Source organism: Chiloscyllium plagiosum, chromosome 6 (genome assembly GCF_004010195.1).
Source record: "Chiloscyllium plagiosum isolate BGI_BamShark_2017 chromosome 6, ASM401019v2, whole genome shotgun sequence".
Classification (NCBI taxonomy): Eukaryota; Metazoa; Chordata; class Chondrichthyes; order Orectolobiformes; family Hemiscylliidae; genus Chiloscyllium; species Chiloscyllium plagiosum.
In genome coordinates, this window is record NC_057715.1 from 73354596 (window position 1) to 73379044 (window position 24449).

Sequence of the window (24449 nt, forward strand, 5' to 3'; positions counted from 1 at the left end):
TTGACATTCATTTTGAGAGGACTTGAATATAAAAGCAGGGATGTACCTCTGAGGCTCTGACCACATTTGGAGCATTGTGCACGGTTTTGGGCCTCATATCTCAGGAAGGAAGTACTGCCTCTGGACCATGTTCAGATGAAGTTTACGAGAATGGTCCCAGGAATGAAAGGCTTAACATGTGGAGGAACATTTGAGGACTCTGGGTCAATCTAACTGAAAAGTTACAGAATACTGAATGGCCTGGACAGAGTGGATGATGGAAAAATGCTTCCATGGGTAGGAGAGACTAGGACCCGAGGGCATAGCCTTAGAATAATGGGAAGAGCTTCTAGAATGAGATAAAGAGAAACTTCTTTAGCTAGAGAGTGGTGAATCTATGGAATTCATTGCCACAGAAGATTGTGGAGGCCTGATCATAAAGTATATTTAAGACGGAGACTAGATAGGATCTTGATTATCAGGAGGATCAAGGGTTACAGGGAGAATGCGGGAGAATGGGGTTGAGAAACTTATCAGCCATGATTAAATGGTGTAGCAGACTCAATGGGATGAATAGCCTCATTTCTGTTCTATGTCTAATTGTCTTTATTTTTGTACAGTTGTAGAGGTCAGTCACTAAAATATTTGTAAGAGAATGCCAATATGCTTTTAACAAAAGAATAAAATGTTTATTACACAATATGGATAAAAAAAGTCACAAGCTATATCAAAAAAAAATCAACTATTGAAAATAATCTCTTTACAAACATTGAAAATAAATAAACATCACAGCTATTCACTTACAGACACAAATGTCAGAATAGCCACCCCTATAACTATACTAAAACTTCTTGCTCAGCTGACATGACTGTAAATCAGTTTCTTTTTGATACATTGTGTAACTGCACTGAAATGTATTTTTTTCACTTAGTGTCCTCAAGACTTAAGTAAACAGCGTTAAAAGATTATGCTTTTATGATGTAAATGGGTTTCTTAAACTCATGTCTTCAACAGCCTTGTAAGATGTCTTCCTCTCTGACATCCCCATAAACTTCTGCTTCAGCAGCTTTCTACCCACTGACCTCTAAGCAACTGAAAGCTTTGCCCCAGTCCTGTCTGCTGGGATTTCAACAAAAAGCATTTTTGCTGTTATGGACTTGGTGTGTGGAGAGAGGTCAAACTGACGGAATTGGTACTCCCTAGAGTTTCAAACAATGAGAGTGACCTCATTGAAACATAAAATTTGAACATGCCTGGACAGACTGGATGCAGGGATAATGTTTCCCTTGGCCAGAGCATCTAGAAGAAGGAGGACACAATCTCAAGATACAGAGCAGGCCATTTCTGACTAAGATGAGGAGAAAGGTCTTTACTCAGAGGGTGGTGAACCTTTAGCACAGAAGGCTGTTGAGGATGTGACACGGAATAATTTAAGAAAGTAACAGAGGCTTAAGTTGTCAAGGGTTATGGGGGGAGAGCAAGTGTATGACATTGAGAGAGATCAATTATTATCATGTTGAATGTTGAGACAGGCTTGCTGTAATAGCCTACTCCTGATCCTATTTTCTATGAATGTTCCTATGAATGAATCTGCTTCATCTCCCTGTCTCTGGGTTATATAACTGAAATCTCAAACAGCTTAGCAATTATATCCCCAGTTGTTTTGCTGGTCATTGAACTGAAATCACATCACTTCTTATAAATTCTTTGAATTCAATGGTCAAAATGACTTCAACCTTTAAAAAAAAGTCACAAAACTGAAAAATATTAATTTTCCCTCCAATTTAGAACCCAAGTTCTCAAATAATGATAATATAGTGTGCCTCTTCATAAATCCAATTTCAAATTATCCGCAGCAAATTATTTGGGCTATAAAAGATGGTAAGGTTAATTACTGCATTGGGGAAATGGTTTGTCACACATCTACACACATAACCAAGAAAGTGAGAAATAGAAAGGAAACAAATTACAAATTAAAGCAAAGGTATTGGAATTAATTCATGTGAATTGAACTGTCGGGTAAGTCAGTCGTACAGCACAGAAACAAACCCTTCATTCCAACTCGTCCATGCGAACCAGATATCCTTACCTAATCTAGTCCCATATCCCTCTAAATCCTTCCTATTCATATACCCTTCCAGATGCCTCTTCAATGTTATAATTGTTCCAGCCTCCACCAACTCCTCTGGCAGTTCATTCCATATACGCACCACCCTCTGCGTGAAAATGTTGCCACTTAGATCCCTTTTATATCTTTCCCCTCCCACCCTAAACTGATGCCCTCTAGTTTTGGACTCCCACAGCCCAGGGAAAGGACCTTGTCTATATATCCTATCCATGCCCCTCATGATTTTACAAACCTCTATAAAAGCCACCCCTCAGCCTCTGAAACTCCAGGAAAAGCAGCCCCAGCCTATTCAGCCTCTCCCTTTAGCTCAAACCTTCCAACCGTGGCAAAATCCTTGTCAATCTTTTACAAACCCTTTCAAGTTTCACAACATTCTTCCGATAGGAAGGAGACAGAATTGCATACGATATTCCAAAAGGGGCCTAACCAATATCCGGTACAACCACAACATGGCCTCCCAAATCCTATACTCACTGCTCTGACCAATAAAGAAAAGGATTCCAAACACCTTCTTCACTATCCTATCTACATGCAACTCCACTTTCAAGGAACTATGAGCCCGCAATCCAAGTTCGCCCCAGGACCATACCATTAAGTGTATAGCCCTGCTCCAATTTGCCTTTCCAAAATGCAGCACCTCACATTCATCTAAATTAAACTCCCCCATCTGCCATTCCTCAGCCCATTGGCCCATGTGATCAAGATTCTGATGTACTCTGAGGTAACCTTCATCGTCCACTACACCTCCAATTTTGGTGTCATCTGCAAACTTACTAACTATGCCTCCTATGTTCACATACAAATCATTTATATAAATGAAAAAAGCAGTGGATCCAGTGGTCAATCCTTGTGGCACACCATTGGTTACGTGCCTCCGATCGGAAAAACAACCCTCCACCACCACCCTCTGTCTTCTATCTTTGAGTCAGTTCTGTATCCAAATGGCTAGTTCTCCCTGTACTCCATGTGATCTAACCTTGCTAACCAATCTCCCATGAGGAATCTTGTCGAATGCCTTACTGAAATCCATATAGATCACGTCCACCACTCTCCTTATCAATCCTTTTTGTCACTTCTTCAAATAACTCAATCAAGTTTGAGAGACATGATTTCCCATCGACAAAGCTGATGCTCCCTAATCAGTCCTTGCCTTTCCAAATACATGTAAAATCTGTCCCTCGGGATTCTTTTTTACCTCTATTTCTCCAACAACTTGCCCATCATTATGTCAGGCTCACCAGTCTATAGTTCCCTGCTTTTCTTTACCACCTTTCTTAAGTAGTAATCAGTCAATGTTAGTTGAGGTTCTTTCTACGCGCAGAAGTCCCTTTCACCAAAGCGCAGAAGTCCCTTTCACCAAAGCGCAACACAATTGAGTTGCTGGTTAAGCTTTAATTGTTGCAAGCTGGGAAATAATTCACTTCACAGGTGAAACAAAGGTTTCCTTCCCAAAAATCAAACTTCTAGGAGATATTGAGATCAGGGACAGACATTTACTTTATCCTGAAGTAGCTTATGGTTTGTTGTAGTGTTATAAGCAGAATGTCAAGCGAACGTTAAAGCTGTATATGTAAAAATGGTGATTCTAACAAAGCAACAGTTTCAATCATGTGACAGGGGGTCTTCAGGTTGAAACACTCAGCTACCAAGATACCTTTATAACTCCCTCCTTTCTTAAATGAAAAGATGCTATACTTGCTATTTTTCAATTTGCTGGCACCCTTCTAGAATCTAGGAAATTTTGCAAGATGATAACCATTGCATTTATTATCTCACAGGAAGTTACATGCAGAAGGAGACCATTCATCTCATGATACTTGCTTCAGCTTTCCAATGAGTTTTGGTGCAAATATCCTGCCTTCTCCCCAATGCCCATTATTTGAATCAAGACAATCATCTCGTACCTTCTTGAATCCCTCAACCGAACCTGCCTCCACTACTCTCCACTACTACTCAGTGCATGAAGAAGCTTTTTCTCACATTACTTTTGCTGTTTTACAAATCATTTCAAATCTGTGTCCTTTTGTATTCAAACCTTTAGAGCAAGAATGGTTTCTTCCCATTTATTCAATCTAAACCATTTATAATTTTGTTTTGTATAAATTTCTATCAGATCTCCTCTTAGCCTTCTTTTCTGAAAGAACTGTCGCAAATTTATTCTGAAACTGTAGTTTCTCATCGTTGGAATAATTTTTGTGAAAATGTTCTGCACTGTTTCCAATGCATTTAGATTCTTTCAATTGTGTTGCACCCAGAACTGTACCACAGAACTCCAGCTGAGACCTAAGAGTCTTATACAAGCTGAGACTAACCCTCTTGTGTGCACCTATTAATAAATTGCAGAATATGGAATGCTGTCTCCACCTGTCTTGCCATGTTCAGTGATCTGTACACACAAACAGTAGGAACCTCTATAATTTGGCACCCCTTAAAGTATTGTACATCGTCTAGTCATATTCTTGCTACTAAAAGGCATCACTTCACATTTCTCTGACCTGCATCTAACACATTTCTGCCCACTCCACCAACTTGTCTATGTCCTTTGGAGTTGTAGATGTAGCATCCTCCTCACAGTTTATAATACTTCCAATTTTATATCATCTCTGAACTTGGAAATTGGCCCCCGCCAGCAAGAACTAGATCATTAACATACATTAGGAAAGCAAAAGTCACAATGCCCTGAGGAACCCCACTATAAATCGTCTCCGAGCGAGAAAAATATCTATTCTCTTTATTGTTCAGCCAATTTTGCATCCATATTGCTACTGTCCCTTTATTCCATCAAATAACTGTTCTCAACAGTCTTTTGTGTTACAGTGAAGTCCATATGCACCACACCAAAAGCAAGGGACAATGAGGATACTTTGTTGTTACCTCTTCAAAAACTGGAGCAAGTCAATTTAACAAGATTTCCACTATAAAAATCCATGTTGACTATTCCTTATCAATCCACCTTTTTCCATGTGACTATCAATTCTATTCTGAATAATTGTCTCTGGAAGCTTCCCCACCACCAATTTAAAAACTGATTGGTTTGTAAACCTATAAACAAGGGCATAAAGTCTGTAATTCTCCAGTCCTCTGACAACCCCATCCAACTCCCCCAACCACCACCACCACCAAAATGTCTTTGAAAGATTCAGAAAATGCCAAATGCTTCTGTAATTTTCATTCTTAATCTCCTTGGATACATTTTATCTGATCCGAATGCCTGACCCACTTTAAAGTATCTATTGTCTTCCTAATACTTCCTTCTTATCAATTATGAACTCTTAGAACCTATGTCCTTGGTAAAAACAGATGCAAACTATCAGACTTCAGCCATGTCTGTTGCCTCCATGTGTAAATTTCCTTTTTGATCCATATGCAACTCTACTATTCCTGCTACCATCTTTTTCCTATTAGAGTGCCTATGGAAGACTTTGAGATTCTTGATTATGTTGGCCACTAATTGTTTCTTTTATCCTCTTTGTTCACCTCCCATTTGAACCTTCTGTATTCTGTTTGGTTCTTGGCTGGGTTTTCTGCTTGATAGTTGTCTGTGCACTCTTTCTTCTTTAACTTAAGTTTCTATCAGTTTCTTCATCCAGACATTCCAGACTGGTATTCTCTTTTGAGGTATTGTACCTGAACAATCTCCTCTTCGAAGGTAACCTATTGTTTTGCTACAGGTTTTCTTAGCAACCTCTTTTCCAGGAGAAAGAGAGAACTGCCAATGCTGAAGAACAAAGTCGAGACTTGTGGTGCCGCAAAGGCACAGCAGGTCAGGCAGCATCTGAGGAGCAGGAGAATTGACATGTCGGGCATAAGCCCTTCATCAGGAATTCTGACCCACATCTTTTAATTCCTCAGATATAGACATCCAGACCTGGGGAGTTGTCAGTCTTTAGGTTACAAAAGTTTTCCCAGCACCTGTTCCACTTCTTATGATTGTTTTAGGTTAAGTCTCCATATCACCTCTGGATTTTTAAATCTTTTAGTTTTCCAAGTTTTCCACCATGAAAATCGACAAAATACCTCTTGAAAGCTGAAAATGTGTTGCTGGAAAAGCGCAGCAGGTCAGGGAGCATCCAAGGAACAGGAGAATCGACGTTTTGGGCATAAGCCCTTCTTCAGAAAGCCCTCTTGAAAGCATCCAGTATTTCTTTGCTTTCCATCATTAATCCCTAAATCACCCTCTCCAGAGTACCAACACAAGCTTTAGTTATTACGCTTTTTCACATACAGTTTTTCATATTACAAGAAAGAGTTTCTACTATCTACCTTTCTCTCACTTGGTTTTATATCTCTTTATTATATTTTTGTCATTCTTTGCTGGTTTTTAGAAAAGTCTGTCCAATTCTCTGATCTACCACTAATCTTTAAAGTTTTATAATTTTTTATCAACTTATTTTTCTCACCAATATGAGAAGTCCAATGTGATCCTCAACAAGCACCATCAGTCCAGAGTTGCTCTGTATAATGATTGACATTTACCCTGAACATGTCAGAGAATGAGAATTGGTATCTCATTTTATGTACAGGGACCTGGGAGTCCTGGTGGATGGGGTAATGCAGAAGTAGGGCAACCTCTTTTCCAGGACGAGCAGCAGAGACCACACACTAGTCCCTATCTGTCCTGAGGCAAGGTTTCCACCCAGTAGGACAGTATTAGACATCTGTAGGAATGCCCAGCAGTGTAGGAAGGTCGATGACTTGCTCCATTTCACAAGGGTAAGAGCTACCACCTTATCTCTGTACAGCACCCACCTGCCAAGGTTTATGCAGGTTGCTGTTAACAAACAATAATCCCACCTGATAGACATCTCTCACAGCATAGCACAATTCTTAAAGTTGATACCCAGAAATCATTTGGAAAATGCAGCTTGTTTCTTCTGATGTTGGGACAGGCCTTGCTGGCTATCTCACATGATTCTTCCAAATTTCTCATGATAGCTTGTGTTATTCAAGCCCCAGAAGACTCTGCCCTGATAAACTGTCCCAAAAACACAATGAACTCATTTTCTAAGCCTTTTTTGCCAATCTGATACTCTCAATTTATATGTCGATTAAAGTCACCATGATTAATGCAGTATATTTCATACCCTATTTGTTGCTTCTTGTATGCTTTATCTGACACTGTGACTACAGTAGGAACAAAGCCTTTAAACTACTCCCATAAGTAAACTTTACTATTTCTGATCTCTACGCAAATGGATTCTGTATCTTAATCATTCAGTGTGAAATGGTATGCTCAAATTAATGAAACTGCCCTGTCACTTTTTCCAAGCGTCGTATCATTCTGAGGTGTCAAAAATGCCCTCCATGTTTACACCCAGCATTGGCCATCTTTCAACGACGTCTCATACATATTTATCTCAATCTCTACAACAATTAGTTCTTTTTATTCCAAACACTGCATGCATTCTAGTACAGAATCTGAAACTCTGCTTTAAAACAAAAAAGGATACTCTTGCAATGTCTGGCCTAATCTGCACTCAGAACGTTTGTGTGTACCTTCCTGTCACACCGAGGTAACCATTACTCAAACTGCTACCCTGCTGTATTTATTACCTCGTTGTTTCGCTTTGCTTCTATCACATCTCTCCTCACTTGATGCCTTCCCCCCACTATCCTGTTTAAAACCCTCTGTACTGCCCTAATTACACAATTTGCCAGAACACTGGTCCCAGCATAGTTCAGATGTAGGCCATCCCAATGGAACAGTTCCCACTTTCCCCAATACTGGTATCTGCATCCAATGACACAAAACCCATTTCTCTGGCATCAACCTTTGAGCCATGTGTTCATCTCATTATTCTTGTTTGCCCTACACCAATTTCCTGTGGCTCAGGTTAGCAGAGGTTACCAGCTTTGAGGTTTTGCTTTATAATTTAGCCTCTAGCTAGACAATCTCTAAACAAAACCTCTTTTTAATCCTATCTATAATGTTGGTACCTATGCTGACCAACACAACTGACTCTCCACATCCCACTGCAAGATCCTCTCCAGTCCAAAGAAGATGTCACAAACCCTGGCACCTTACAGGCAATACACAAGCTGTACAGTTGCTTTGAGCTACTGAGAATGGTCTCTATTCTATGAAGTATAGGATAATATTCTATTATTTTCTACCACCACCATTCCTATTTATCCCCTTCCCCCTCACCACTTTCAGGCTTCCTGTGCAATGGTGCGCTGGCCAATTAACACATTAATATCACAGCCCCACTACCATCCAAACAAGATAAAATGCCCTCAAAATTGTTGGACAATCGACACTCCTGCCTTCTGGGTTCCCTTGCAATCACACTCTCCTGTGCCTGATCATAGAATGGAACTGGGTAGGCTATCTGACTCATTGAGCCTGCTCTGCCATTTCCCATGGTCATGGCTGATCATCCAGCTCAGTTCCTAGTTCCTGATTTCTCCTCTTACTCTTTGATCCCCTTACCCTGAAGAACGGTATTTATCTCCTTCTTGAAAACATTCAATCTTTTGACCTCAATCACCATCTATAACAGAGGATTCCACAAGTTCACTATTGTGTGTCTTTTGTGTTCTCTCTGTGTGTATTTTCCTCTGTCCTGACTGGCCTAACCCATATCCGTACTGGGATCCCTGGTTCTGGGCTCCCCAGTCATTGAATATCCTGCCTGCATTTATCCAATCTAATCCGGTTAGAACTTTATAGAGTTCTGAGAGATACCCTGCATTCTTATGGACTCCAGTGGATAATGTCCTAACTTTAGCCCATCACTGGCCAAATAAGATGATTTTATCTCAAGAGATGTGACCTCCTTGTGGAGCAAAGTGACCAAGTAACTTCGCCCTCACCAACATGCTGCAGTGACGGAGCTCAGCTTCCAGCTCAATGTTCGAGCTGAAGCTTCTAAGGTTGCCCACATTTATCCTAAATCACATGAACATCCAGGGACTCTTCATACTGTAATTACAGCACCTGCCTTGACTTCTTTGTCTTAACTAATCATTTTAAAATATTTAGGTCTACTGCTCATTAATTACTATGCTAAATGCAACTTAGAAGGATGTTTATCCATAAAATATTTAAAACTTACATATTCTGAATTCTAGCTATTCACAGTGCTCAAGAGCAGTCAAAAGCCAAAATAAAACAAAGAACTACTGATAAAAACTGAAAATAAAAACTGAAAAAAAAACTGAGAATGTTTTATATCAGAAACAAAAGCAGAAATTGCTGGTAAAGCTGAGCAGCTCTGGCAGCATCGATGAAGAAAAATAGAATGAATATTTCGGGTCCAGTCTCCCTTCCTGAGGGGCTCTGAGGAAGGGTCACATGGACCAGAAACATTTAACTATATTTCTCTTTACAGATGCTGCCAGAATTGCTGAGCTTTATTGCTGGAAAAGAACTGCTGGAAAAAATTGCTGGAAAAGAACTACAGATGCTGGAAAACTGAAACAAACAAAAACTGAAACTGCTGGGAGAAACTCAGCAGGTCTGACAGCATCTGCAGAGAGGAAAACCGAGTTAATGTTTCGAGTCCTGTGACGCTTCACTAGAATTACGAACTAGACTTAGATCCACTCTTTGCCCTTTCAAATTATTTGTAAGATTATCATCATTGCAATGCAGAGGTGATTTTACTCAGAGCATTAATTAATCCTGTCAAAATTTTGGGTAACCTCAAGTTTACAGAGCATTTAATGTGGTAGACCAGCCAAGAGTGCTTTGGAATAGTCAAGTCTTGAATAAATAAAGGCATGAAGCTTTCATCAGATGATCTGAGACAGACACTAATCGGACAATATGAAAGTTGACACCCTTAATGATGGTATGAATAGGTCAGAAGCTTATATCTGGATGGATTGAGACACAAAACATTCTTAACAGCCTGGCCTAGAACATAGACCTGTACATAGGAATGGGCCCTATGGCCCATGATGTTGTGCCGAACATGACTACAAGTTAAAATAATCCCTTCTGCCAGCCCCCTCATTCCTTGCATATCCATGTGTTTATCTAAAAGTCTTTTAAATGTCCCTATTGTATTTGCCTCCACTACCATCCCGAGCAGTGCATTCCACACTCCTATCGCTCTCTGCATATAAAACTTTCTCCCTCTCATCTTAAATGCATACTCCCGACTTTTAGACATTTCAACTCTGGGAAAAAGATTCTGACTCAACCCTATTTATGTATCTCATAATTTTACAGACTTTTATCAGGTCTTCCCTCAGCCTCCACCATTGCAGGGAAAACAACCTGAGTTTTTCTAGCCTCTCCATATAGTCCATACCCTCTAATTCAGGCAGCGCCCTGGTAAACCTCTTCTGAACCCTTTCCAAAGTCTCCAGATCCTTTCTGTAATGTGGTGACCAGAATTGAACACAATACTCGAAGTGTGGCCTAATAAAGGCTAATACAGCTGCAACATGACATCCTCAATCTTATACTCTCATTTTCCAACTAATAAAGGCAAGTATGCCATATACCTTCTTCACCACCCTATTTATTTGCGTGGTCACTTTCAAGAAGCTATGGACTTGAACCACAAATCTCCCTTTGTACATCAGTGCTATTCAGGGTCCTGCCATTAACTGTATTCTTTTCCTTAACATTTGCTCTACCAAAGTGTAGCACCTCACACTTCAACGGATTAAACTCCATCTGCCATTTCTCCACCCATATCTACAAGTGATCTATATCCCACTGTATCCTTTAACAACCTTCTATATTATCCAAAACTCCACCGACCTTTGTACCGTCTGCAAACCTACTAACCCATCCATCTACATTTTCATCCAAGTCATTTATATATAGCACAAACAAGAGAGGTCCCAATATGGATCCCTGAAGAACGCTATTAATCATGGACCCCAAGCCTGAAAAACCAATCTTCCACCACTACCCTCTGCCTATTATGGGCAAGCCAATTCTGAATCCACAGAGCCAAGTCACCATGAATCCCATGCATCTTAATCTTCTGGATGAGCCTACCATGAGTGACCTTTTCGAATGCCTTACGAAAATCCACGTAGACAAAATCCACTGTTCTACACTTATCAATCATCTTTGTCACCTCCTTGAAAAATGCAATCAGTTCAGTAAGACATGACCTGCCCTGCACAAAGGCATTGTAATGAGGCTATGTTTTTCTAAATGCATGTAAATCCTATCCTATGAATTCTCTCCAATAACTTCCCAACCATTGATGTAAGATTCTACAGTTTTCTGGATTATCCCTATCTCTCCTCTTGAATAGAAGAACAATATTAGCTACTCGCCAGTCCTCTGGAACTTCTCCAGTGGCTAATGACAATACAAAGATCTTGGTCAAGGCCACAGCAATCTCCTTTCTTGTCTCACTCAATAACTTGGTTTAGATACTATCAGGCCCTGGGGACATATCCACCTTCATGCTCTTCAAGAGACCCAATGCCACTTCTCTCTTGATCTCAAAGTGCCCCAGCATATTTGCATGCTCCACACAAATCTCATGATGCTCCATATACTTCTCCTGGGTGAAAACTGGCTTAAATTCAGACTATTTCAAGGAAGACAAATTAAGTTGGGAACCAAGGTACAGGATTTGTTTTTGACCAAAACAATGGCTAGAATGTTCCCAATATTTAACTGGTAGAAATTTTCTAGGCAAAGGGGGGGACAGCAGATGCTGGAAATCAGAGTGGTGCTGGAAAAGCACAGCAGGTCAGGCAGCATCTGAGGAGCAGGAAAATCAACGTTTCGGGCAAAAGCCCTTCATCAGTAGAAATTTTCGCTCATCCAGTTTTCAACATCAGATAATTTACTAATAGCAGAGTCAAGAGATGTGATGAAGTAAAAATTATTGTCACTGGTTACATATGAAAACAACACTGTGCCTTCTAAGGATGGTTAGCCTGGCTTTTCAATGTAATATGTAATTGTTTCATTACTAACTTAGAATTAGATTATTTAATTTGTGACAATTGATCTTCTTCTATTTTGACCAATTAGCAGAGAGATGGTAAAGTGTGAAATTGTTGATGACTGCAATAAGGGGATTGCAGTTTTTGTCATCATACTTAATTAAGTGAGCTTATTCCGGGCAGCCCAGATACAAAGGGGTTATTTGGTTGCCTATTCTCTTCCCCTCTCTGCTTGTGCTCTTCTCCTGAGCTGCAGTGATAAGGGCTGTCTCTATATGATGGCAAGGATGTAAAGGGGGCAGCAGACCACCACAAATTTTGACACTTCTGCCAAGTACTGCAGGACTGCTCCGGAGTGATCTAGATAGAAATCAATAATCTTTTATTGTAAGATGAGAGTTAAAATGGCTTTCATTGTCTGCAAGCTGCAGAAATAGTACCAGGTCCATTAACAATTTGGTAAGCAGATTGCTCGTCACCGAGGAGGCATCTTTTGGTTGGTCATGGTGACTCAAAAGCAGCTGGCCCAGCTGACTGCCAAGAGTAAAGGCATCATAATTGCTGCCAAGCTACTAATTTTTAGAGTTATAGACAGAGTCATATAACATAGTAACAAGCCCTTTCACCCACTATGTCCAAATAGAACAACAAACATCAAACTACACTAATCCCATTTAGGTGCATTTGGTCCATAGCCTACTGTGCTCTGGCATTTTAAGTGCTCATCAAGATGCTTATTAAAATGTTGCATGAGTATTTGCCTCCACTACATTCTCAAGCAGCACGTTCCATATATCTATCACACCATGGATGAAATAAATTATCTCCTCTAAACCTTAAACTTATACCCTCTGATTTTAGACATGTCTGCCATGGGGAAGAGATTCTCAGGATCTACTTTGTCTACACCTGTCATAATTTTTTACCAGATCCACTTCTCAGTCTCCTCTGTCCAAAGGGAAAACAAACCTAGCCTATCTCCTCATAACTAATACCTTTTATCCCAGATAATACTCTGATGAATCTCTTCTGCATCCTCTCAATTACATCCTTCCAATAGTGTGGTGACCAGAATTGCACATTGATTAGGCCACAGGTGAAATACTATGTTTTATGAAGTTGACATAAAACAATATTCTACATCATAGCTAATGAGGGCAAACATCCCATGTGCCTTCTTCATTACCAGTGCTGTGCTGACAACTTCAGGGATCTGTGGACATTTACACCAAGGTCCCTTTGTTCTTCAGTACTCCCTAGGGACCTATCTTTTATTGTGTAAGTCCTCTCCTTATTAGATCTCCCAAAATGCATCATCTCGCATTTATCAGGATTAAACTCCATCTGCCATTGCTCTGCCCAATTTACCAGCCTGATCAATATCAAACTATAACCGGAGACCATCATCCTTAGTATCAACAACACTGCCAATTTTCATGTCATCTGCAAACATTATACTTTCTACATTCACATCCAAGTCATGATCAGAAAGGGTCCCAGCACCAAACGCTGTGGTACACCATTGGTCAAGACTTCCAAATACATAAAAAGCTCTCCATCATCACTCGTTGCTTCCTGTTTGTTAGCCAAGTTTGGATCCAGTTTGCCAACTTGCCTTGGATCCATGGGCTTTTACCTTCTGGATCAGCCTTCTATGTATAACATTGTCAAAGACTTTACTGAAGATCATGTAAATCACATCAATTGCCACCATCCTCATCAATATATTTAGTCACTTTTCAAAAATCTCAATTAATCAGACAGGATCTCCTTGTAACAAATCCACACTGGGTATGTGAGTACCTTTGTATGCCTGTTAAAAACGTCGAATACCTCCTTATTATTAATCTTAAATGTGTCCTAGAATCTCACCATTCCAAGTGAAACCCCTGGCTACAATATCATTCCCCTCTGTGAATACAATATATAGTATTCATTTAAGACCTCACCCACGTACATTGGTTCCATACACAGGTTGCCTGTTTAGTCTCTTATAGGTCCCACCCTTTCTCTGGTAATCCCCTTACTCTTAATATACTTATAAAAAGCCTTGTTTTTTTTCCTTGATTTCACCTGCTAAAGATATTTTATGACCCCTCTTTGTCCTTCTAATTCCTTTAAGCAACATCCTACACTCTATATTTTTGAAGGGCCTTTCCTGTTTTTAATGCATTGTGCATGACAGATGCTTCACAACACTCTCCACATCCCTTGCCATCCAGGATTCCCTGCACCTGCTGCCCTTGGCCTTTACTCTTAAAGGATCATGCTTGTCCTGAAGCTCATTATAATAGTTTTAAAAGAATTCCATTTTCCAAATGTGCCTGCAAGTAACTGCTCCCAGTCTATTGATCTGCTTGCGTTCGCACACTGTCCAGAGCAGTGAAACCTCTCTCAGTTCTGTCATAGGGCATAAATCATGTGACTACCTTAAAGCAATGGGCATGCAATGAACAACATCTACACCACAGGAAACCCGAAATTCAAGCTGCATGTTTGCTCTATCTACTTCTCCCTGGCAAGAATCAATTATCATAGAGTCTTGTTGAAATGAGAGTGGCAAATGCCCTACGCAAAAATGAAAATCAAAGTGCAAGGTTTTTTTTGTTATTTCATGTCTTCAGCATCTTCAGTTTTTTTGTTTTATTATGTGAGAAATTGTCTCCAGTTTCAGTCTGGAAGGAGCTAAATGAAAAAATGTTCAAGGTTCACAAGCTAAAACAATTCAGTATAAGCTCACTGTGGTTGCAACAGGAAGTAGATTTCTGTGAAGACATTGCACAGAAGTCTTTTTTATCCACCTCCTTGCTCCTCTTCCATCTTCCAGCAGCTTGTCCTTCACTGTCAAGCCTCTGTCCATTGTTCAAGTCATGCTGCCCTCTAAGGGGATTATGTAGTAGTGCACCCAAAAATGGAAGCAACTGGTTTGTGCAGAAGTTTTGAAGTCCAACAAAAAATCCTTAATGACTGTCTCTCCACTCTTATGCATGTGCATGTTTGCAATTTTAAACTACTATAGATTCTACATTGACTTGATTCTATCTAAGTAAACAGCTTCTTGAAACCAAAAAGCAACTAACCTATAAAGCAGCTTATGATCCTTTTAATTAATCCCAATGGGGTCGCATTTTCTTCTGCTGAAGATAGTTCAGCTGTGCAAGGTTCAGTGGGGTTGAGAACAGGGAAATGTTGTTTCTAAGTTGCAGCACTCCCTCAGGAAATTCACTACATGCACACTAACACCCTCACTAAGATGGTGTCCGGTCATAACCACCCCAAAAATTTACAGTATTTCCATGTTATAGACACCAGTTTGGACATCAAAAAGCAGAACTTGCTGGAAAGGCTCAGCAGGTCTGGCAGCTGCTGTGAACAGAAATCAGTTAATGTTTCAGGTCAGGTGACCCTGCTTCAGAACTGATGGTAGCTAGGAAAATTTTTTAATGCAGGACATAGGGTAGGGGTAAGGAGTAAATGATAGGTAGATATAGAGCCTAAAAGAGTGGGAAGAACAGTTGGACGAACAATGGAGTGGATAACAGTCAGCCTAGCAGAATGACTAGCTACTCGGGGACTATTCATAGCTAACAATGGGTGGTATGTTTCGTGACTGTAACCAGCCAGGTGGACTGCATAGAACATGAGTTCCCTGATTGGACCAGATTAACAGCCCCAATCAAGGAGCCCTGGCTAACAATAAGAATAGGAGTTTTAGACATCTTGTTCACTCAGTTGGCTCTGAGGGAGCAGGATCAGTGTCAAGCACTCTCCACATGTAATTAAAGAATGATTAGTGACAGGATACCAGCCTCTGTGGAGTTATTTCAGTGTATAATAGAAGACCATATGATAACAAGGTCTGATGTGTGGGGATTGGGATAAGGACATGGAAGAAGGTCCCTCAAGTCTCCTAAAATCTTGAACTTGATATGGAATCCAGAAGGCAGTAGAGTTCCCAAGTGGAAAATGAGGTGCTATTCCTCCAGTTTATGCTGAGCTTCGCTGGAGCATTGTAGCTAGGAATCCTGAGACAGAGATATTGGCCATTGAAGTAGTAGGCAACAGGAAATTCACAATTCTTTTTTGCAAACAGAATGTAGATGTTCTGCAAAGCAGTCATTCAATCCACGCTTTGTTTCCCCAATGCAGAGGAGACCACATTGTGAGCCGTGAATGCAGTAGAGTAGATTGAATGAAGTGCAGGTAAAACTCAGTTTCACCTGAAAGGTATGTTTGTGCCCTTGGATACTGAGAAAGGAGCAAGTAAAAGGAAGTACAGCAGGTGTAGCACCTCCTGTGTTTACAGGGGAAGGTGCTATGGGGCTCTGAGGTTGGGTGGGTGAGTGGTTGTTAGGAGCCAATATGGAGTGGACCAGAAGGAACAGTCCCTGTGGAAGGCTGACAAGAGGGGGGAGGGAAATGTATCTGGTGGTGGCAGAAATGTCAGCCAATGATCCTGTGGATGTGGATATTGATGTTGGTGAGATGGTAGGCAAGGACAAAGTGGACCTTATTGCTGTTGTGGGAGGGAAGAGGGAAGGTGAGGGCTGACGTGAGGGAGATGGGTTGGACGCAGCTGAGGGCCCTGTCAACTATGATGCTGGGGAATCCTTAGTTGGTGAAGAAAATGGACATTGGAGGTCACCTTGTCAAAGTTGGTGTGATCAGAATTTTTGCAATGGAGACAAAGAAACTGTGGAAATGGAATACAGGAGCAGGGTGTGAGGATGGTATAGTCAAGGTAAATTTGCAAGGCACTTGTTTTGTAGTGGATATTGGCGGCCAGCCTATCCCCAAAAATGGAAACAGATGTCAAAGGGAGGGGAGGAGTCAGAAATAGACAAAGTGAAGATGAGAGCAGGGTGGAAACTGGAAATGAAGCTAATAAAATTTTCCAATTCCAAATGAGAGATGGAAGCAGCACCAAAAGGATTCTGGGTAATCCAAGAAAGAGGATGGGAAACATTTCTGGCTGTTCCTTTTTTGAGGTATTTTAGATGCTGGAGGTGATTTCCTCAAATTCCAGGAGCAGTAATTACTGTTTTATATGCTGTTGCATTGTTTTGGAACTTTGGAAAAAGAAAGTAATAAAAACAGCAGTTTTAAAAGGGAGAAGAACAGATAAAGGAAGTACATGGTGAGGTCAGTGCAGGAGAGAGAGAGAAAGAAACTGACACCATAGTGTACCTGCACAGTTACTGCCTTTGCTGTTTGAATTCATGTATCGCTGGACATCAGAATGTGTCTGGGAAAATTAACAAACAGTGAAATTCACAACTGATCTTGGAGGAACTGTTGGGCAAAGTTTACAGCACAGAATTAGATAAGTTAATCGTTGTTTTAAGTGTGGCCTACAGATAATCTGCAGTAGTGAGTAGAGTGGGTTCTATCTTGATTGTATGTTTTTGGAGATATGTCTCTTGATTAAACTTAAAACATAAGCCATAACTATTAATAACTGGGGCAAAGTTTTGTTGTGGAATAAGATGGTGTTATGTTCTGGGTCCATAGATTGTGATGGAGCAAATACAGTCTGTAGTAGAGTGATATGCGCTTCTTATCAGATGTGGGAGTTTAAAGAGAGCTGAAGGGTTACTGCGGATTATATCTGCAATAAATACTGTTGGTTGCGAATCTTATCAGACCGAATGGATCAGTTGGAGAGACAATTAGAAGCAATGAGGAATTTGCAACAGCAACAGTATGTGATGGATGGCAGTTATAGGAAGGGGAGGAAGTCTCAGATACAGTCACATAGACGGGTTAACTTTAGGAAAGGTAAGAGAGGTATGCAGAGAGTGCAGGAGCCTTCTGTGGCTATCCCCATTTCAAACAAGTATGTTTTTTTTGGAAAATGGAGAGGGTGATGGATTCTCAGGGGAATGTAGCACAAACAACCACATCTCTGGTACTGAGATTGGGTGTAATGCAATGAGGGGTACATTGGGTTTCAAGAGATAAATTGTGTTAGGGGACTCTCTAATCTGAGGTACAGACAGACGTTTCTATGGCCAGCAGCAAAAAATCAGAATGGACCCAAGGAGATAATGAGGAAAGAGATCAATTTGAAACTGGTACAGTTGAGAACAGAAGTGAGTGAAACAGTCAGGGCAGGCAAGGACAAGGTAGGACTAATAAATTAAACTGCATTTATTTCAATGCAAGGGGCCTAACAGGGAAGGCAGATAAACTCAGGGCATGGTTAGGAACATGGAACTGGGATATCATAACAATTACAGAAACATGGCTTAGGGATGGGTAGGACTGGCAGCTTAATGTTCCAAGATACAAATGCTACAGTAACGATAGAAAGGGAGGCAAGAGAGGAGGGGAAGTGGCGTTTTTGATAAGGGATAGCATAACAGCTGTGCTGAGGGAAGATATTCCTGGAAATATATCCGGGCAAGTTATTTGGATAGAACTGAGAAATAAGAAAGGGATGATCACCTTATTGGGATTGATTTATAGACCCCCTAATAGTCAGAGGGAAATTGAGAAACAAACATGTAAGGAGATCTCAGTTATCTGTAAGAATAATAGGGAGGTTATGGGAGGGGATTTTAACTTTCCAAACATAAATGGGACTGCCATAGTGTTAAGGGTTTAGATGGAGACGAAATTGTTAAATGTGTACAAGACAATTTTCTGCTTCAGTATGTGGATGTACATACTAGAGAAGGTTCAAAACTTGACCTACTCTTGGGAAGTAAGGCAGTGCAGGTGACTGAGGTGTCAGTGGGGGACCACTTTGGGGCCAGCGACCATAATTCTATTCATTTTAAAATAGTGATGGAAAAGGATGGACCAGATCTAAAAGTTGAAGTTCTATATTGGAGAAAGAGTATACTTAAGAGGGAAATCAGGAGGGCAAAAAAGGGACTTGAGATAGTTTTGGCAAATAGAATTAAAGAGAACCCAAAGGGTTTTTACAAATACATTAAGAACAAAACGGTAACTAGGGAGAGAATACAGCTTCTCAAAGATCAGCAAGGCAGTCTTTGTGTGAAGCCGCAGAAAATGGGGTGGGGATACTAAATGAGTATTTTGCATCAGTATTTACTGTGGAAAAGGATATGGAAGTTATAGAATATAGGGAAATAGATGGTGACGCCTTCCAAAATGTCCATATTACAGAGGAGGAAGTGCTGGATATCTTGAAATGAATAAAGGCAGATAAATCCCCAGGACCTGATCAGGTGTACCCTAGAACTCTCTGGGAAGCTAGAGAAGTGATTGCTGCACCTCTTGCTGAGATATTTGTATCACCGATAGTTACAGATGAGGTGCTGGAAGACTGGAGGTTGGCTAACGTGGTGCTACTGTTTAAGAAAGGTAGTAAGGACAAGCCAGGTGACTATAGACCAATGGGCCTGACGTCGGTGGTGGGTAACTTGTTGGAGGGAATCCTGAGGGGCTGGATGTGCATGTATTTGAAAAGGCAAGGACTGATTAGGGATAGTCAACATGGCTTTTTGCAAGGGAAATCATGTCTCACAAACTTGATTGAGTTTTTTGAAGTAGTAACAAAGAGGATTGATGAGGACAGAATGGTAGATGTGATTTATATGGACTTCAGTAAGACATTTGACAAGGTCCCCATGAGAGACTGGTTAGCAAGGTTAGATCTCATGGAATAAAAGGAGAACTAGCCTTTTGGATACAAAATTGGCTCAAAGGTAGAAGACAGAGGGTGATGGTGGAGAGTTGTTTTTCAGACTTGAAGCCTGTGACTAGTGGAGTGCCACAAGGGTCGGTGCTGGGTCCACTATTTTTTGTTACGTACATAAATGATTTGGATGCGAGCATAACAGGTACAGTAAGTAAGTTTGCAGATGACACCTAAATGGGAGGTGTAGTGGACAGCAAAGAGGGTTACCTCAGATTACAACAGGATCTTGATCAGATGGGCCGAGAAGTGACAAATGGAGTTTAACTCAGATAAATGTGAAGTGCTGCATTTTGGGTAAGCTAATCTTAGCAGGACTTATACACTTAATGATAAGGTCCTAGGGAGTGTTGCTGAACAAAGAGACCTTGGAGTGCAGGTTCATAGCTCCTTGAAAGTGGAGTCGCAGGTAGATAGGATAATGAAGAAGGCATTTGATATGCTTTCCTTTATTGGTCAGAGTATTGAGTACAGGAGTTGGGAGGTCATGTTGCAGCTGTACAGGACATTGGTTAGGCTACTGTTGGAATATTGCGTGCAATTCTCATCTCCTTCCTATCGGAAAGATGTTGTGAAATTTGAAAGGGTTCAGAAAAGATTCACAAGGTGTTATCAGGGTTGGAGGATTTGAGCTATAGGGAGAGGCTGAACAGGCTGTTGCTGTTTTCCCTGGAGTGTCGGAGGCTGAGGGGTGACCTTATAGAGGTTTACAAAATTATGAGGGGCATGGATAGGATAAATAGACAAAGTCTTTTCCCCGGGGTCAGGGAGTCCAGAACGAGAGGGTATAATTTTAGGGTGAGAGGGGAAAGATATAAGTGAGACCTAAGGGGCAACTTTTTCACACAGAGGATGGTATGTGTATAGAATGAACTGCCAGAGGAAGTGGTGGAGGCTGGTACAATTGTAACATTTAAAAGGCATATGGATGAGTGTATGAATAGGAAGGGTTTGGAGGGATATGGGCTGGGTGCTGGCAGGTGGGACTAGATTGGGTTGGGATATCTGGTCGGCATGGACGGGTTGGAACAAAGGGTCTATTTCCATGCTGTATATCTCTATGACTCTATGATGTCATCAATGTCTCTGAGAAAGAATTGTGGATAGGGGCCAGAATAGGACTGGAATAAGGAATGTTCCATGTACCTCATGAAAGAGAGACAGGCGTAACTGGGGCACAATCAATTACCCAGGGCCACAACTTTGACCTGAAGGTAATGAGAGGAGTTTAGAGAGCAGCTGCAGTGTGCTCTGTTGACAGCCATTGTTCAGCATACAACATCCTCACTTCTAGGTCAGAGGTTGAGGGGTTCAAATCCCATTCCCCTGAGTTAAGCACAAAGCCAATGCTTGACATTGCAGCACAGTCTCAAGGGATGTCTGTACTGGTGTAGGGGCTGTATTTCATAAAGATATTAAGGGTTCAGGCAAATAGTGACTAACAAACCAAAAGGAATTCATTTGATTCAGAATGCTTTAGGAACTCCTGCAGTCATGAAAAGTGCGGAAAAAAGATAGGAACTTTTTTACAGCAACAGATACTACCTGTAATTAAGTAAGTTATATACATATGTAACTTACCTACTTATCAATCTGAGCTACAAATCTTCTGAAAAAAATCACTAGATACCACCAATCTTAATTTCACACCAGGTCATTATATATCTGAAATGTGCGTTAGAGGGAGGTTATATTTTGGAAACAGTACATTCAATGGACCTGGCATTTCCTGCCCTGACAGTAATCAGCACAGTAAAAATGGCTCAGCTAATTGCCTGTCCTCCATCGCTGCACATAAATACTCCAACCCTCAGACTGGCCAGTTGCTCTCTCAGACAGGACTTCCTACCAGCTTGAGATGAAAGTCCTACTCTGAAACAAGAAGCTGCTCCCAGAGTTAGAATTCCTGCAGAGCAGGCAGGAGACCGATTTACAATTTCAGTCGGATGGGTGGGAAATACACCCCATAAAATCCAAACCCTTATCTAGACTCTTTTCACAGCTGTTGCCTGATCTGTTAAATGTTTGCAGCATTTTCTATTTTGATTTCAGATTTCCTGCCAACTCAGTATGTTTCTTTAGGTATATCACATCACAAATTTCAAAAACCACAACATTTTAAATTCAAAAGAATGCACACCTGTGTTTGAATGTTTCACATTTGGGACTAAAGATCAAAAAAAGATTAATAAAAAACTGTAATAACATATGTTTAGTTTCAAGTACTTCAAAATCTGCCTACAAATCAATAAACTTGGTTGTAGACTGTAATCAAAAGACAACACAATGAAACTAAGTATATAGACCCTACGTCCAACTCATCAGCACAGACCAGACAAACCAATCTGACCTATTCCCATTTGCCAGGATTTGGCCCATATCCCTCTCAACCTTTCCTATTTTTATACCCATCCTGAAGCCTTTTAAATGCTGTAAATGTAGTGTATCAAAGAACGGTCCACAGGTGCAAGGTGCATTTAAAACGTGTGTGTTTCATTTTCCTTTTTAATAAAAAGATGGAAATAAAGAAATACACATCAAATGTAGAAATAAACAATCCGTTTGTGAAGGATTGGTGCACCAACGACGCAGCAATACAGCGATCTAAAGATAGTCAGGTAAGGAATATCATTCATATTTCGCAGAGAATGTTAACAAGAATTAATTATTTTTCCCCGTTTTGACGATTTCCTTTAGTAACAGCAGTGCGCCAGTGAGGGAGATGAAAAAGACGGCATTCTCGAACATAAAAGCAATCACCAGACAATAATCAATCGGGTCGAATTAGCGCGATCACGCGTGCAGTAACATCGCCTCAAAGTGATCACCGAAGCGGGCGAGCTAATAACCAACGTTCGCGAAGATATCACGCTGCTAAGAAAAAGTTGAATAGTCCTTTCAAACAATTCGCCACATCCACGCACCTAAAATTTAAAAGGTGGATGGATTGCAACCTTTTCCACAGAAAAGATTTAGACATCCATGTGATCTCCCATACGAACGCATTGAAATGTATTTTTAAAAGATAATGTATTATTGATGGTGTTAATTGTACATGCGAATTCATTCGCTAGCCGAGAGAAGTTTGGAAGCCTCTTTAAGGATTCCATGCTGTCGTTATTTGTAAAATCGAAACACAGACTTCAATGTTTAATGCGGATGTAGAGCGCAAATGCGAAATGTAGCTGTCTCAAAAGTCACTAATAAAATGTCCTAGAACTTTTCACCAACATATTCAATACGATTAACAATGATCGACGGGGACGGAGACAGTACTAAACACCAATTCCATTGAAGCACCAAGGCTCAGAGCTAAGTCTAATGATGGTATGCACAAGGGTTAGTGATTGGATGTGAATGTGAAGAGAATGAAAATACCATGGAAAGACGGACTTAAATGGGTCGTAATACGCGAAGAATGAGAAAAGGCGGGCGGAGGTGTGCATTTCTGGTTTCTTTACCGTTGGAAAGACAAGTTTCCGGACGCTCTCTCCCAAACAGTCCAGGTTAACGCGCCTGCGAGCAGCGTCCTTGCTGCCAGCTCCTGAAACTGAGCGCTTCCCATTCACCACCCGCGAAAATGGACATCCCCCGTCCTCAGGACTCTCCGGGTAATCCGATCCGGCGGAGCTGAACGATTCGGATGAAATCTTCCTCTCTGACATTCTGATCAATCTTGCACATTAGTCCGAAAAGACGCCTTCCTCCGAACTGCTGTTCTGTTCGTCAGCTCTGCACATCTCCCAGCTTTATAGCCGCGATCGCCACAGGAAATTAGTCATCGAGAACGCGCTTTCACTTCACCCTCATCTCTCTCGAATCCAAACAATCATTTTGGCTCCTCATGTTTCTCCATGAAAACAAACATTTTTAAAGCTCGTGGTTCTTGCGATCACGTGTTTTCAGGCGCCTTTACTGTCGTCCCAAATTGTCCTTAAAAGCGGTGCTTACCACGTCCTAAGGGACAACAACAGCCAGTAATCCAGCTCTCCATCCTGTTTAGGGAATATTTGCACGTCTCGTAGTGATACCGAAGACTACATTCTCGCACTCCTAACAAGGACCTTCGAATCATCCCAGCCTTTCGCAGAACAGCTCAATAGTGACACACCTGTCTCCACCTAAAAACACAAAGCAACGTCTCGGGTGCACTTAATAACTTTACTGTGAAGCAGAACCTTTCCCCACACAGGGATAGAGAGGTTATGTTTCACAGTAAGTTTAAGAATAGTGTGTAAACAACTACAAACGGAAGAGGGCACACTATGTCAAATATCATAGATGCACAGCAAAAGGAAATGATACAGTGGTACCTGACGCGTGTTTCAATCTAGATGAGGTTATTAAGAGCCTGATTGTCGTAATAAATCATTGTAAATGTGTTGCAGAACTCTTAAGAAACTGACGATTCTTTTCATTATCATGGCTGAAAGTCATCTATTGAATTGGTCGCCAACTGCAAAAGTGACCTCTCATGGAGGAGTTCGACAAATATTTTGTTCCAAAAAAAACTGCGGGAGCTGGAAATCTGAAACAAAAACAGAAGTTGCTGGAGAAACTCAGCAAGTCAGGCAGTATCTGTGGAGAGAAAGCAGAATTAACATCTCAGTCCAGTGACCCTTCTACAAATTATACCTGGGTCAATATGCAGTTAGCTGTAGGGCTGGTTTGCATTACAGAGTAATACCAACGCAATAGGTTCAATTCCTGCGCCTGCTGAAGTTGCGATAAAGAACTCTCTTTCTCAACGTCTCCCCTAATATCCTGAATCTCAGGTTAAACCACCACCAGTGCTCCCTGCAA

General features: G+C 40.9%; 1 protein-coding gene across 1 annotated transcript in view; it reads right to left on the bottom strand.

Moving 5' to 3' along the window:
• gucy1a2 (guanylate cyclase 1, soluble, alpha 2) overlaps window positions 1-23935 on the bottom strand; it is a 250309-nt gene extending 226374 nt beyond the window's left edge. Inside the window, exon 1 of the mRNA XM_043691828.1 lies at window positions 23108-23935. Within this exon, the coding sequence (XP_043547763.1) occupies window positions 23108-23311 (204 nt within the window). The 5' untranslated portion in view covers window positions 23312-23935. The remainder of the gene's footprint in view (window positions 1-23107) is intronic.
• Between the last annotated feature and the right edge of the window lie 514 nt (window positions 23936-24449).